The following is a 14,092-nucleotide window of genomic DNA, read 5'->3' on the forward strand; positions in this document are numbered from 1 at the left end:
TATAGCAATACACTATTATAACCAAAACATGATAAAATCTATTCAACACACAGAAAAAAACGTAAGTCAGAATCTCACTTCATTTTGAAAGAAGTCAATGAAACAAAGTTATAGCAATACACTAACAAAACATGATTAAGAGTTATTCAACACAAAATAAAACGTTGACAAAATACCACTTAATTTAGAAAGGATTATTATAATTTTTAACAATACGCTATCTAAAACATGATTAAGATTTATTCAACACAAAATAAAACGTTGACAAAATACCACTTAATTTAGAAAGGATTATTATAATTTTTAACAATACGCTATCTAAAACATGATTAAGATTTATTCAACACAAAAAAAAATGCTGTCTCACTTTATTTTGAGACAATGACAACAATTATACTTATAAGAAAACACTTGCTTACAGAGTTATTAAACACAAAACCAATTAAGATTGGGTGCGAACATGTAGGGTGTGAAAGTGAAAGGGGCGAACATGAGTGGGCGCGAACGGACCCGGATTCAGACTATGTACCAGTGAGAAATATACAAGCCTTTCTACGGTATTTATTTGTACAATTCAGGTAGTCTTGACCTATTCATTTGTCTTAAAAAACAGCCAGTTGTCACCTTCACTTCACACACACACACACATACGAATATCAATTATATGCTTACGAGACATGTTGCATTGTTAAACTTATTACGGTATGTGAAAATCAAGACTTGCATAAAAACTATCCCAATATTAGAGACAGTGGCGTCATTTTTCTTCAGAGCTTTCAGCTCTTTGATTTTGGAAGACCGATGGGTCAAACCTTTTGGCCTTCCACGTTGCTTCATATTTGGTGGAAGTAATATATGCGAAACACGCGATCTACAACAACTGGAATCCAGTAGGTGTTGGGAAATTAGTTTTCGTGAATATTCGAATATATGAACATTATTAGTATCATTTTCTTTATTGTATGTTTCATTTATATCATCATTGATGTCGTCAATATCCTCATTAACATGCAAGTCTGTTTTTTTCTTTCAAATCGAGCATCTTGCTGTATCGGATTCTTATGTAATTTGGGTTAGGCAAACTGTAAAAGAAGATCTAGTTACAGTTTTCATCTGTGGATGCAATTCTAAAAGAACATAAAAAGGACCTACGATAATTAGGCATTCTCTTTGTAGAACACATACTGTAGGAGTATATTTGGGGTTCCAAGTTATTTTTAATACTAGACAGATATGATGTTTGTGCGAAGAAAGTATAAAGTCTACAAAAGAGGGACAAAAGATACCAGATGGACAGTCAAACTCATAGATTGAAAATAAACTGACAACGCCATGGCTACAAATACCTACCGAATTAGACTATTTACCGTATTTGTAATTACATAAGCAACACGACGGTTGTCGAGCAAGATCTGCTTAATCTTCCGGAGCACCCTAGTTTTTGGTTGGGTTCGTGTTGCTTAGCCTTTAGTTTTCTATGTTGTGTCTTTTGTTCTATTATTTGTCTGATTGTCTCTTTCTTTTTAGTCATACCGTTGTCTGTTTATATTCGATCTATGAGTTTGTTTGGCCATTTGGTATATTTCGCCCCTTTAGTGTCTTTCATATGTCAATGAAGGCTTTCAATTAGCCAGAAGTAACATTATAGATCATCTGAATAGTGACCAATACCAGAAATCTTCAATGAATGGTGCCAAGCCTGTTGTTAAATTTTTAGGTTTTTGTGATTCAGACTCTGTATTCGACTGAAATAGACGCAAAGCAGAGACGCCATCTTGTTAGCTGTAAGCAACTAACAACCGAAATGCGTAAACTCCAAGTCGAAGTGGTTAATTGGTTATCTAAATGAATAAAACCCAGGCAATGACATTTAAATAACGAAAATGGAAAGAGACTCAAAATACAATGAAAGTATAAGTTGTCCTCGATTAAAATTAAAACAAAACTCGTATAATAAAATGTTTTTAATATCCAGACATCTAAATGATGATATGTGAAATAGCAAAGTCAAAATTAATTGTTTTTATGCATATGAGGATTGTCTAGTATGTATTCTCACACGAAGCCTGATGATTAAACATTACAAGTGCTATCCATGAGTTCATTCCCTTTGTCTACAGTACGTACAACTCGATTTTGTGATCTATCAAACACGTGCATCCTGAAAAATAAATAAAAAAGTTCGCAAATATTAAACTGATGTTTCTATTTATATTAGATCAAACAAAAGTAAATTCAAAGTATAGTTTAATGTTGCTACTGTTCAGATATCTACTGAGAGCTTCTCTGATATTCTAATTTATACTTTTAGTTTCTATAAGCTATAGTCTAGTAACAGTTTACGATGCAACTAGTGTTAACTAACTAAATTCATTCAGCATAAAATCAAGTACAAAACGATAATCGCTGAAATACATGAAAACATAGACAAACAACAACAAAAACATAAAGAGACAACAATTGTGACACATATAACAAACAACGGACAAAATACCCACTTCAATATTATTCAATTATTCATGTATGCAAACAGTTGTGCCATAGATGAGGTTACATACCTAATAAATACTTATCTAATACAGATTGAAATGAATGCACCTTTGATATTTTTGTAATGGCACTTACCCTGTCCACCAGGGAAGTTGGTTATAAATCAATGAGGTTCGTACAGTTCATTTGAAGATTGGAGCATACTTTACAGTGGTGGATCCAGGGGGGTCCGGGGGTTGGACCCCCACAATTTTGGACGATCAATGCATTTGAATAGGGACATGTGGTTGCCCCTTTTCATCCTAAGTTAGGAACCCCCTTTAAAATGGCTGGATCCGCCCCTGCTTTACTTTATCATGTCAAATGTAAGACATGAAAATTCAATAATTATCACCAAAAAGTGTTTAAATAATTAACCAGCACCAACATAAACAAAACAAAACATCAAATTCCGATTCAATATTCTAAAGTTAAAAATCAAAAGAAAGACTGTGTAAACTAAAAAGCACAAAGTTAAAATAGCTTACGTTGATCTTCCTTTAAAGAACAAAATAGTGCTTTCATCTCGAATAACAGCAGCGTCAATCCTATTAGGTACTCCAGGAAACTCATTCCCAATGTATCGATGACTTCCGGAAATAACTCTCCCAGTGTTAGGATTCAGTTTCCATACTTGACTAGCCTATAATAATAAAGATATTAACTTTAAATCGAATGTTCAATATTTTTTGTCGCAGCGAAGATCCATTACTCTTAAATGCGAGATCATCTATACGACATGATGACATCATCAGTAGGTGTAATGAAATGCTATACTTGTTACTCACATGCGTGTTCGATACACTATAAAACTCTTTGATTGGTTTACAATTTCCCTAGTCCATGATGACATTTATCATGTTTGTCAGGCCAGATGTCTCACCTATTCACGTTCTTGTCAAGCGTGAGTTAATTCTATCAAAAACTGTCAAATATTCATTTTTGTCACGGTACACCCATAAATGACTGCACATTTACCACTTCTTGTTGACAAAGGATGTACTTAGCCAAACGTATGATTATATTACTATAAAAGAGGACAAAACCGATATTAGTAACTCAATTGGCTGGGGATACAACAGTTCAAAAACAAACTTATCTAAATATTTCGTAGATTGGTGTGATATGTGTCTTCCTATTTTTAATTCGATTCTAATAATTTTAATTTGCATCATGATCATATAGATAAAAAAAAATTCATCTGGTCTTTTTGTTCTAGTTTTGCAAAAGTCCAGCAATTAAAGACTTTTATAAAATTGTACGTGAAGTTCAAGCCATATATAATTAATATGTGATACAAAGCAGTATAACAAAATAATCTAAAGCGCTACTTACTCCAAACACAGAAATGTCGTTTGAACTAAAAGATAAAGCTGCCCTAGCTTGCTCGGGCATCGTCGATCCTCCACCATATATCCATCTCCTTGATAGTCTTCTTCCACTTCGACTAAATTGGTATAATAACCGTCCTACAAACAAAACAAAAAAGTTATAAATGTATTTTAAATCGTAATAGATACAGCTGGAATTAGTCAAATGTTTTTGTGAAATTTGTGTTTTGTGTCTAAAGTAATTGTTATTTTGAAATAAATGTGTGCAAACTTTCTTATGCCCCACCTACGATAGACTCGAAGAGGGGCATTATTTTTTTTCTGGTCTGTGTGTCCGTTCGTCCGTCCGTCTGTCTCAGTTCAGGTTAACTTTTTTGGTCAAGGTAGTTTTTCATGAAGTTGGAAGTCCAATCAACTTGAAACTTGATTTGTTTAATTCAAATGCCGAATTAAATTTTTACCCCAATTTCACGGTCCTTTTAACATAGAATTGATAGTGCAAATTGGGCATGTACTCTTGACACATTCCTATTGTGTTTATGCTTTACGTCAAAACTTTCTGAAGGCTACGCTACCTTTCATCATCACAATTCTACTGCCACTATATACTTCGGTGGCTGCATCTGGACGGATTGGAGACCTTTGAAGCACTGTCCGTTGTGTCATTGTAGCCACTAAACCTCGATTTGGATTAATTCTCAGCATGTAGGCTCTTCCCATGAAAACTAATAAATCTCCATTAAAATCTATATAAAAAAGAGCAATTTTAAAAGGTATGATAATGTAGTTGTGGTCATGCAATTTAACTGCATACTAAGTAAATGAAAATAGAAAATATAGTCAATAATAAATCATTTTCATTGTCATTCTTATTTTCATAATTGTTGTTGTTTAAATAAAATAGATAAAACTAAATTTAAAGTAAAATACTAAAATATTGGAGACAAACTGTTTTAGTAATTGATCAGCGAAAATTCAAATATTCAGGATTCCCATTGAATAAGAAAAAAAAAATACAAATTTCTGGATTAATTTTATGGCGAAATTTACCTCTTACAGCAGCGTTATAGGGGATATCACAAATATTTGGTCTGTTAGTTGGTGGTGGCCTTGGGGGTGGGGGTTCTGTTACTACCACTGGTGGCATTGTGGTTCTAGGAGTAGTCGGTCTTGGTTGTGGCCGATTCCTTGGTGCACCTTGAAACAATGACAAAAATAGTTTAATTTTCATCAGACAGAATAAAACAATCAATAACATATAATTACAAATAGACAAACAATTAAACAAACAAACATGAGAAAAAACTGACAAAAGTAACAGGAGAAAAACAATTTTAACTTGGTTCAATATATAAAATCATGTATTACATATAGTCAAAGATCTTGAACAAGACTATGTTTCATTCGTTAAATGTTTTTTTTGTAATTTCCATATCTTTGTTGCTCTTTATATACTTTCTCATAGTATTTTAGTATCATGAATATCTTGAGTAATGCTTAAAATTTCTAGATTTAAAAAAAAAGTTCATCTTTTAAAGACGAATTGTGAAAATTAAAACTTCTATTCAAATGATCTCAAATAAAGGTAACAGAAGTTTACCGTAAATCAGAGGATGTTTAACTGTGAAAGTTGTATAATTACCATACAAGGCCTGTATTCCAGCAATGTCGTCAGAATTAAGTTCGAAGTTTGGATTGTAGCCAGTGTAAAAGGGTGCCATTAGCGCCTGTCTGATCTCAGAATGACCTAATCCGAGGGCATGTCCAAATTCGTGTGCTGCTACAGTAAAGTAATCTACCCCTGTTCTGTTAACCACCCATCCTTCATCTTCATCAAAGTGGGTATCTCCAAATGGAGGGAAGAAAGCATGAGCAAGCACACGTCCTGCAAAATTAATATTTAAGATTAAAAATTAGTTAGAGTAAGCATTTGATAGGGAACACATAATAAATTAAACCATCAAACCATCATAGATACAGGTTTGGAATAGCACCAATTATTATCAAGCTATCATCATAAATGAAGAGAGGGCGATGCGATCTATAATTATGTAAATACATGCATATGGTTAAAAACGCATAAAATATACTTTGTGTACAAGAAGCGGGTTTTGTCCCATAAAGACTCAACAGTGACGTATATATCTATAATTCAATATATAGATACAAGTCATGTATCATGATGAAAATACAGATCGCTTTTAAACAAGAATAATTTACAAGTTGAGATAGGATTTCCAATGAAACAACGCTTTAAAATATACATGCATATGTGTTTAACAATAAGCTAAAAGATCTATACTAGTTTCAAATACTGATTATTTTTTTTATTGACAGTGTTAGAATTTGATGTTGACACAATTTATGTTTCTCGACGGGATGTGTACTCTGTGGTGTGTATGTGTGAGAGAGAGAACAATGCTTCATACCAGGCCCGTCAAATGCATTTCCCGCTCCGTCGCCGTGTTCTCGTCTTCCAAAATCGATATCTATGTCTGCGTCTCCAGACTGTAGCTCTACAAACTGAAGGTCGGCATTTTTACTCCACAAGTCAAAGGCTCTTCTTGTTTCAACTCTGAAAAGAAGATAGAATCATTATTCGACTGCAACGGACTTCTACCTTAAATGGGTCACACTAAATTTAATTTTTAATTTTACAGAGTGTCTTTTGGAACGAAAAAAATACAATATAACAAATTAAACTATTCTCGGCATAGCTCGTAAGATGCATTGTTAAATGTGAGTTGTCAGCTGATTTACCGGAAGCTAAAAATATTTTTTTTTTGAATAAATTCTTTTGGTTTGTAATGGAAAACGAGCTAAGCGATTAATATATTAAAAGAAGGTATTTGCAAAAAATGACCGTCAAACCATTAAACATTATGATTGCCAATGAAAAACTCTCAATAATGACACAGAAATTAACAACCATCATAGTGATATACTATATCACAGATCAACTTTATTCGTTCATAGTGTATGAATTTACGTTTTTTGATTGATATTTTATCGTGTGTTTTTCTATGTTGTGATGTTATGCTATTGTTTCAGAAAAAGGGAGAAGGTTTGGTACCATTAAACGTTTTATTCCGCTGCAAATGTTTGCATCTGTCCTAAGTCAGGAATCTGATGTACAGTAGTTGTCGTTTGTTTATGTAATTTATACGTGTTTCTCGTTTCTCGTTTTTTTATATAGATTAGACCGTTGGTTTTTCCCGTTTGAATGGTTTTACACTAGTAATTTTGGGGCCCTTTATAGCTTGTTGTTCGGTGTGAGCTAAGGCTCCGTGTTGAAGGCCGTACATTGACCTATAATGGTTTAATTTTTTAAATTGTTATTTGGATAGAGAGTTGTCTCATTGGCACTCACACCACATCTTCCTATATCTATATATGTCATCGTTCGGCCCTTAAAAAAGCCCATACCACACAGTCGGTCAGAAAATACCCCGAAAAATTAAATGTAAAACTATTTAAACGAGAAAACTAACGTCTTCGTGTATTTACAGAAGATGTACAAATATGTGTCATAGCCACTGAATTACAAGCTCCTGATTTATATATCCAGCGGGACGGCTACAGTGAAGACGATTTGGTGTCACGATATCTCAGTAGCATGGGTTCATATTCCGTCGAGGGAAGAACAAAAAATTTGCGAAAGCAAATTTACAGATCTAACATTGTTGGGTTGATGTTTAGACGAGTTGTATATACATAATGTACACAGACATGTATCACCATCACTGCTGGTGATCCGATGGATAAATCTGTTGTAGAGATGTCACTGGCTTAGACGTACTTATAAATATAATAATTTTCTGTGACTGTATCTTACATTAATTTGTAGGATCCTTTACTATAGATAATTTAGCTTATCTGTAAAAATAACATCTTCATGCCTTATATATCATGTACTGTAGTACGACGCTAGATTAAAACTGACGTGGAAAGGTAACATGTATATATACAACTCGTCTAAACATCACTGAACCTAACAATGTTAGATCTGTAAATTTGCTTTCGCAAATTTTTGGTTCTTCCCTCGCCGGGATTCGAACCCATGCTACTTTGATATCGTAACACCAAATCGCCTACACTGCAGCCGTCAGACCACACGACCACCTGGGCTCTCAAAAAAAGAGCTTTCGCTGGCCGTGTGTTACCTTTTCTCGTCAGTTTTAGTCTAGCGGCGTACTACAGTACATGATATATAAGGCATGGAGATGTTATTTTTACAGATCAGGTAAATTATCTATAGTGTATAGAATATGACGAGTTTGGAGAAGGTTTCTGCTATTAATCCTGTGTGAGAATCTTTTTTTCATTTCTGCCGAAAAATAATGAGGGAAAATATCAATAACATTAGCTCTATGAGCTGGTAAAAAGACTTTATTATGGTTCAGATCGTACTTATATATGGCCATAAGTTACAATGTTGTAGAGAATTGATGTAAACGAAGTCTTTTGGTAGTGGATTTTTTGGGGGGAGATGGACCTATCTGTTAATAATTCTGTATGAGAATTTTTTTCCCATTTTTGCCTAAGAATGACGAGAAAAAGTATCAATAATGGTACCGATATCACTGTCAGTGACGAGCATTTCGACAATTAATATAATTTCAGTGACACACAAACCCAAAATATTTAAATTCCAAAACCTAAAACAAATGTTAAAAACTGATAAAACGTTTTAAAAAAAAATCCAAAATAAAGTAGTAGCTATATCCCATCAAGGAATTAGAGCTTTGAACTATAGGGAGACATATGCAAGGATGATTTATGTGCATACAAGTACTGTAGTACTGGTTACTAGACAAATGTAACCACTTTCTAATGCTAGATTTCTATGTAAGTAATATTTTGTTTTCCATTTGAACAACATGAAACTAACAATGTAATATGTTTAACCATAAAAAAATTATTACTTACCTAACTTGATTTTGGGATATTTTTCCACTGAATGAATTAAGTCGCCATGTAACTCGGTTCTTGTTCCATTTTGTTCCTAAGCATAAATAAATATATATATATATCCGTTTATGACAGGGCGAAATGTAAATGATAAATGACACACGTCAAACTGTACATACTCAGATTTTTTAGCTGCACATACTAGTATCATAGATGAAAAAAATATGTTTATTTAATAAACTTCACCCCGGGTTGTGTTCGATACCGTAGCGGCTACATAGAGTTACGAAGATTTATGACTATTGAACGTGTAGCTAGTCTAGCTGCTACATAGATATTGATAGCAGCTAGGATAGTTACTCGTTCTGAAGACAAAAATCTACGTAGCACTATGTAGCTGCTACGATATTTAACGCAACCCAGCAAAGTGTATACGTCTTCGACTGGATTATTTTGAGGAAAGGGAGTTCCCAAACAATTAATTCTAATTGGTAATGTAAGGGTTTATTCAAACCATAGCATTTAGGTTTCTTTTTTCTTTTACACTGGAACTAGGTTTTCAAAATATTGTAGAATGAATACCTATACTATTAGATAGCCATTCCTGATTCTGATCACAAGAAAGGGTAACAAATTAAAGATATGAAATAAAAACAGATCGTCAAATCCTAAATTAAATGAAAGAAACAATAGTTAAAAATATAATAAACAAACCTAAGTTAAACTGCACAGGAGTTGGAGGATTTTTTTTCTTAGAAAATGCTGCTTCGTTTTTCTGTGGCATGACATCAGGACATCCACATCTTGCTTTAGCAAACAGTTCAGCTGTAGCGGCATCATATACACCGGTAATAGGAATCTTGTTGTAATTCTGGAAAAATCTAAAATAAAAAGTCTCTTTAGAATAAATAGTTCTTTATTAATCAATTAGGCGTTATTAACTTGTACAAGCGGTTTATTAATATAAGTGTTTTGACTTTTTTGCTAACTTGCTCACTTTTCGAAGTACTAAATTAATAGCCATCGTCATCTATAGTGTTTCCCGACTGTCAAATATATAAACTTTTATACTCGTTCGAGAAAGTGTTTGATACTTGGGAATTCTAACATTTAAAAACAAGATTGTTACAATAACTCCTCTTTCATTTTTTTTTATATAGAAGTATTGTTTTTATCAAATGTAAAATAGGTAAAACGTTAACAAATGGACATTGAAGGTCAAGTGTTTTTATTAAGTTTCCAATCCATTTCCGATCTAATCCATTTCCGATCTATGTTTTTTTTCCTGTTTCTAAACTTATTCTTTTCTTATCTTTCTCTATTTGTTTTAGTAAACATGAGTAATTTTACTTTCCGCTTTACAAGTATTTTATTAATTGTATATCATCCTTGTTTTCCATTTTTCAATTAGATTTTCAAAAAGATAGAATAAATTGAAAAAAAAAATCTTAAAAAATAACGTATGTGTTTGATATTTAAATATTCACTTAATTGAAACATGAACATTGATGTTAAATATTCTTTTTTTCATTCTTAGAACTAAAAGTCATGAAAACAACACAGTTAAAAGGGAATGGGAACTATGTAACTTTATAATATGCGTTTCTGGCAAGATAATTCTGTTTTATTTGTTTTTAACAGTCAAATCATATTTATATGTGTAACATGAAGGTCAAATTCTACTATCATTTGTAAAATGACAGTTAAATTCTTTTTCTTATCTGGCAGTCACTTCCTATTATATCAGTCATATCAAACAATATTACTAAGGAACACTTTAACGACACCATTACCAGTCATAACCTCTCAGAAATGTTTTTCCTTTATATCATAAATGTGGAATAAGAAGATGTGGTACGATTGCCGATGAGGCAACTTTTCATCAGACATCAAATAACGTACATGTTGAAGTAATGAACTTTAGGTCACCGTTCAAAAATTAGAAAACCCAATATCGCATAGCAAGCTATAAAAGCGTTTTGTGGCAAGTCTCATGTTTCGTTTTTTTTTGTTTTGTTCTTGTTTTTGTTTTTGTTGATTTTGATATTAGATTTCCAGCTGGCCACCACTCTAGTAACATCTTAATAATAAAGATAGCAAGTTCACTTACTGTAATGCATATTTTCTATTCTCCGCTGAAGCTAAATTTCTCGTCCCAGGCATGTGGTCATCTAAGTAGCCATACCTCCGCAAGTAGAGCTGAAAAAGGACAAATCATTATTTACCAAAATAACAGTACAGGGGACTTTCAAAGAAGATTGTGTATCGTAAAGATATTTTAAATCCTCAAACGCGCCGGTTTTGTGAGAAAGCTCTGTAATTATAGTTAAAAACAGCGTTAGCTTATTGGTCAGAAACATGTGTCGTTATATAATTGAGAAAAGTTAGAGAATCAAGTATAGCAATAAGCAAAATCATTTTAACAATTGTAATCATTTTTATGCCCCATTTATGGGCATTATGTTTTCTGGTCTGTGCGTCCGTTCGTTCTTTCGTTCGTCTGTTATTCCGTTTGTCCGTTTGTCCCGCTTCAGGTTAAAGATTTTGGTCGAGGTAGCTTTTGAAGAAGTTGACGTCCGATCAACTTGAAACTTAGTACACATGTTCCCTATGCTACGATTTTTCTAATTTCAATGCCAAATTAGAGATCTTCTGAACATATAAAATGATAGTGCAGATGGGGCATCCGTGTACTGGGGACACATTCTTGTTCTAAAACTATTGTACAGTTGAGCTTTGTTTAGAAATTGTGTCGTTATGGTTTAAAGAGTTTAGTAGCAATTGCAATAGTTTAACGATATTCAAATCTCAGTATTCGACAAAGCAAAGTACCAAACAAAAACTGAGAGGATCACATGAACACAAAGCAATGTAGCAAACAAAAACTGAGAGGATCACAAATCTCAGTATTCGACAAAACAAGGTAGCAAACAAAAACTGAGAGGATCACATCAACTCTAAAAGGAGAAAAATTGTGAATTAACAAGTGGTTAGCGTCACCTTTCATGTATAAATCACCTGTCATGTAAATAAAACAGTTAGAGAAACACGTTGTAGTGCTGAGAACAATTTGTTATAGAGATACTCGTTGTAGTGCTGAGAACAGTTTGTTATAGAGATACACATTATAGTGCTGAGAACAGTTTGTTGTAGAGATACACGTTGTAGTGCTGAGAACAGTTTGTTATAGAGATACACATTGTAGTGCTGAGAACAGTTTGTTGTAGAGATACACGTTGTAGTGCTGAGAACAGTTTGTTATAGAGATACACGTTGTAGTGCTGAGAACAGTTTGTTGTAGAGATACACGTTGTAGTGCTGAGAACAGTTTGTTGTAGAGATACACGTTGTAGTGCTGAGAACAGTTTGTTAGAGATACACGTTGTAGTGATGAGAACAGTTTGTCATAGAGATACACGTTGTAGTGCTGAGAACAGTTTGTTGTAGAGATACACGTTGTAGTGCTGAGAACAGTTTGTTAGAGATACACGTTGTAGTGCTGAGAATAGTTTGTTAAAGAGATACACGTGTACGTTGTAGTGCTGAGAACAGTTTGTTATAGATATACACGTACACGTTGTAGTAATGAGAACAGTTTGTTAGAGATACACGTTGTAGTGCTGAGAACAGTTAGTTAGAGATACACTTTGTAGTGCTGAGAACAGTTTGGTAGAGATACACGTTATAGTGCTGAGAACAGTTTGTTATATATATACACGTTATAGTGCTGATAAAGTATTTTTTTTAGAGATACACGTTGTAGTGCTGAGAACCGAGTTTCTTAGAGATACACATTGTAGTGCTAAGACCAGTTTGTTAGATATATACGTTGTAGTGATGAGAACAGTTTGTTAGAGATACACATTGTAGTGCTGAGAAAAGATTGTTAGATATACGTTAATTTTTGTAGTGCTGAGAAAAGATTGTTAGATATACGTTAATTTTTGTAGTACTGAGAAAAGCTTATTAAGGATACAAATTGTAGTGCTGAGAACAGTTTGTTAGAGATACACTTGGTAGTGATAAGAACAGCTTGTTAAAGGTACACGTTGTAGTGCTGAGAACAGTTTGTTAGAGATACACGTTGTAGTGCTGAGAACAGTTTGTTATCTAGAGATACACGTTGTAGTGCTGAGAACAGTTTGTTAGAGATACACGTTGTAGTGCTGAGAACAGTTTGTTATAGAGATACACATTGTAGTGCTGAGAACAGTTTTTACAGATACACGTTGTAGTGCTGAGAACAGTTTGTTAGAGATATACGTTGCAGTTGTGATGACAGTTTCAGTAGACTTTGTGAGAGAACTCACAGAATGCAGATCGTCTAGTTGGGTAAATCGATTTCAATAATGTATTAAGGGACTTACATCTATTTCCAGTAACTGGTCATTACTAAGGTCTCCAGCAGCTCGTATATGTATTCCTCGGTGAACTTTATATGAAAATAATCCATCAAAAAATAAAATGCAAATTAAAAGTTTTAACATGTCTTAGCCCTTTGGTTTCAATTTCCCTATGATAACGACTAGAATAAAGAGGGTATATATATATGTAGCGGGGATAGAGAGGATAGCTACACTTCACGCACTTCCGTGCAGAAGGACTGTCCACTTAATGATGAATAACTGACTTTTGTGAGGTTCACAAAGGGATATTACGATCTAAGAAAAAGTTTCGATTGAAATTCTAATAGAAACAATAAATAATTCTGAAAAAAATTAAACAGCAACAGCTCAGAACAATAATCATTTTAATCGGGGGTTGGTCACGGGTTGGTTCGTGGGGTTATTCTACCTTCATGTGAAACACAAAGGGACTGACAAAGACATAGAAATGTACTGAGCTACCTTCTTTAGGGGATAAGTAAACTTTGTTTCATTTCGTAACCAATTTAATTAGAACATGACACACTATAACAAACACCCTTATATGGATAATTCCTTACAAACTCCGGCCAAACGAGCTGTAGTTACTTAGCGTTCGGATTAAATGATTTATACTATTTTGAACTGCGTAATGCATCAGCTGAAGCAGTTAGTCATATAAACAGAAGGGGGAGGGTAGGTTTAGTTTAAACATTTTTTTTTTTTTTGCTGAATTAAAGCAAAATGGATTAGACACAAGTAAATCATACTTATGAGGTCTTCTCCATAATACAATATAAAGTTACAATAATAGTATAATATAATGGACATGCATACAAAGCAAACAGTTTATAGAATATAATACTAGCTTTCATAGGTAAAAAAAAAGAGGAGAGAAAGTAAAAAGAGAAAAAGAAAGTTTGAAAAGTCGTATAATTCTGTGACGATGACTTGTGT

The 14,092-nt window shown here is 33.4% G+C and overlaps 1 protein-coding gene across 1 annotated transcript; it reads right to left on the bottom strand.

Annotated features, from left to right (window-relative positions):
* Positions 1 to 1,951: 1,951 nt before the first annotated feature.
* Positions 1,952 to 13,738, bottom strand: LOC139528684 (matrix metalloproteinase-19-like). The gene is made up of 11 exons (XM_071324802.1): positions 13,139 to 13,738; positions 10,882 to 10,970; positions 9,486 to 9,652; positions 8,790 to 8,865; positions 6,290 to 6,435; positions 5,503 to 5,745; positions 4,911 to 5,057; positions 4,436 to 4,606; positions 3,865 to 3,998; positions 3,018 to 3,172; positions 1,952 to 2,161 (listed from the first exon to the last, which is right to left on the bottom strand). Exons 1-11 carry the CDS (start codon positions 13,256 to 13,258, stop codon positions 2,074 to 2,076), a joined length of 1,536 nt encoding a protein of 511 aa, XP_071180903.1. The 5' UTR covers positions 13,259 to 13,738; the 3' UTR covers positions 1,952 to 2,073.
* Between the last annotated feature and the right edge of the window lie 354 nt (positions 13,739 to 14,092).

The sequence above is a fragment of the Mytilus edulis genome, chromosome 6 (genome assembly GCF_963676685.1).
Source record: "Mytilus edulis chromosome 6, xbMytEdul2.2, whole genome shotgun sequence".
In the NCBI taxonomy this organism is placed as follows: domain Eukaryota; kingdom Metazoa; phylum Mollusca; class Bivalvia; order Mytilida; family Mytilidae; genus Mytilus; species Mytilus edulis.

Excerpts from the sequence above, each read along its gene's own strand:
- LOC139528684 (XM_071324802.1), bottom strand. The coding sequence starts at position 13,258 with ATGTTAAAACTTTTAATTTGCATTTTATTTTTTGATGGATTATTTTCA. Across the intron at positions 9,653-10,881 it reads AATAGAAAATATGCATTACA|ATTTTTCCAGAATTACAACA; the intron begins GTAAGTGAACTT and ends TTTTTATTTTAG. Across the intron at positions 2,162-3,017 it reads TTCTTTAAAGGAAGATCAAC|GATGCACGTGTTTGATAGAT; the intron begins GTAAGCTATTTT and ends TTTATTTTTCAG.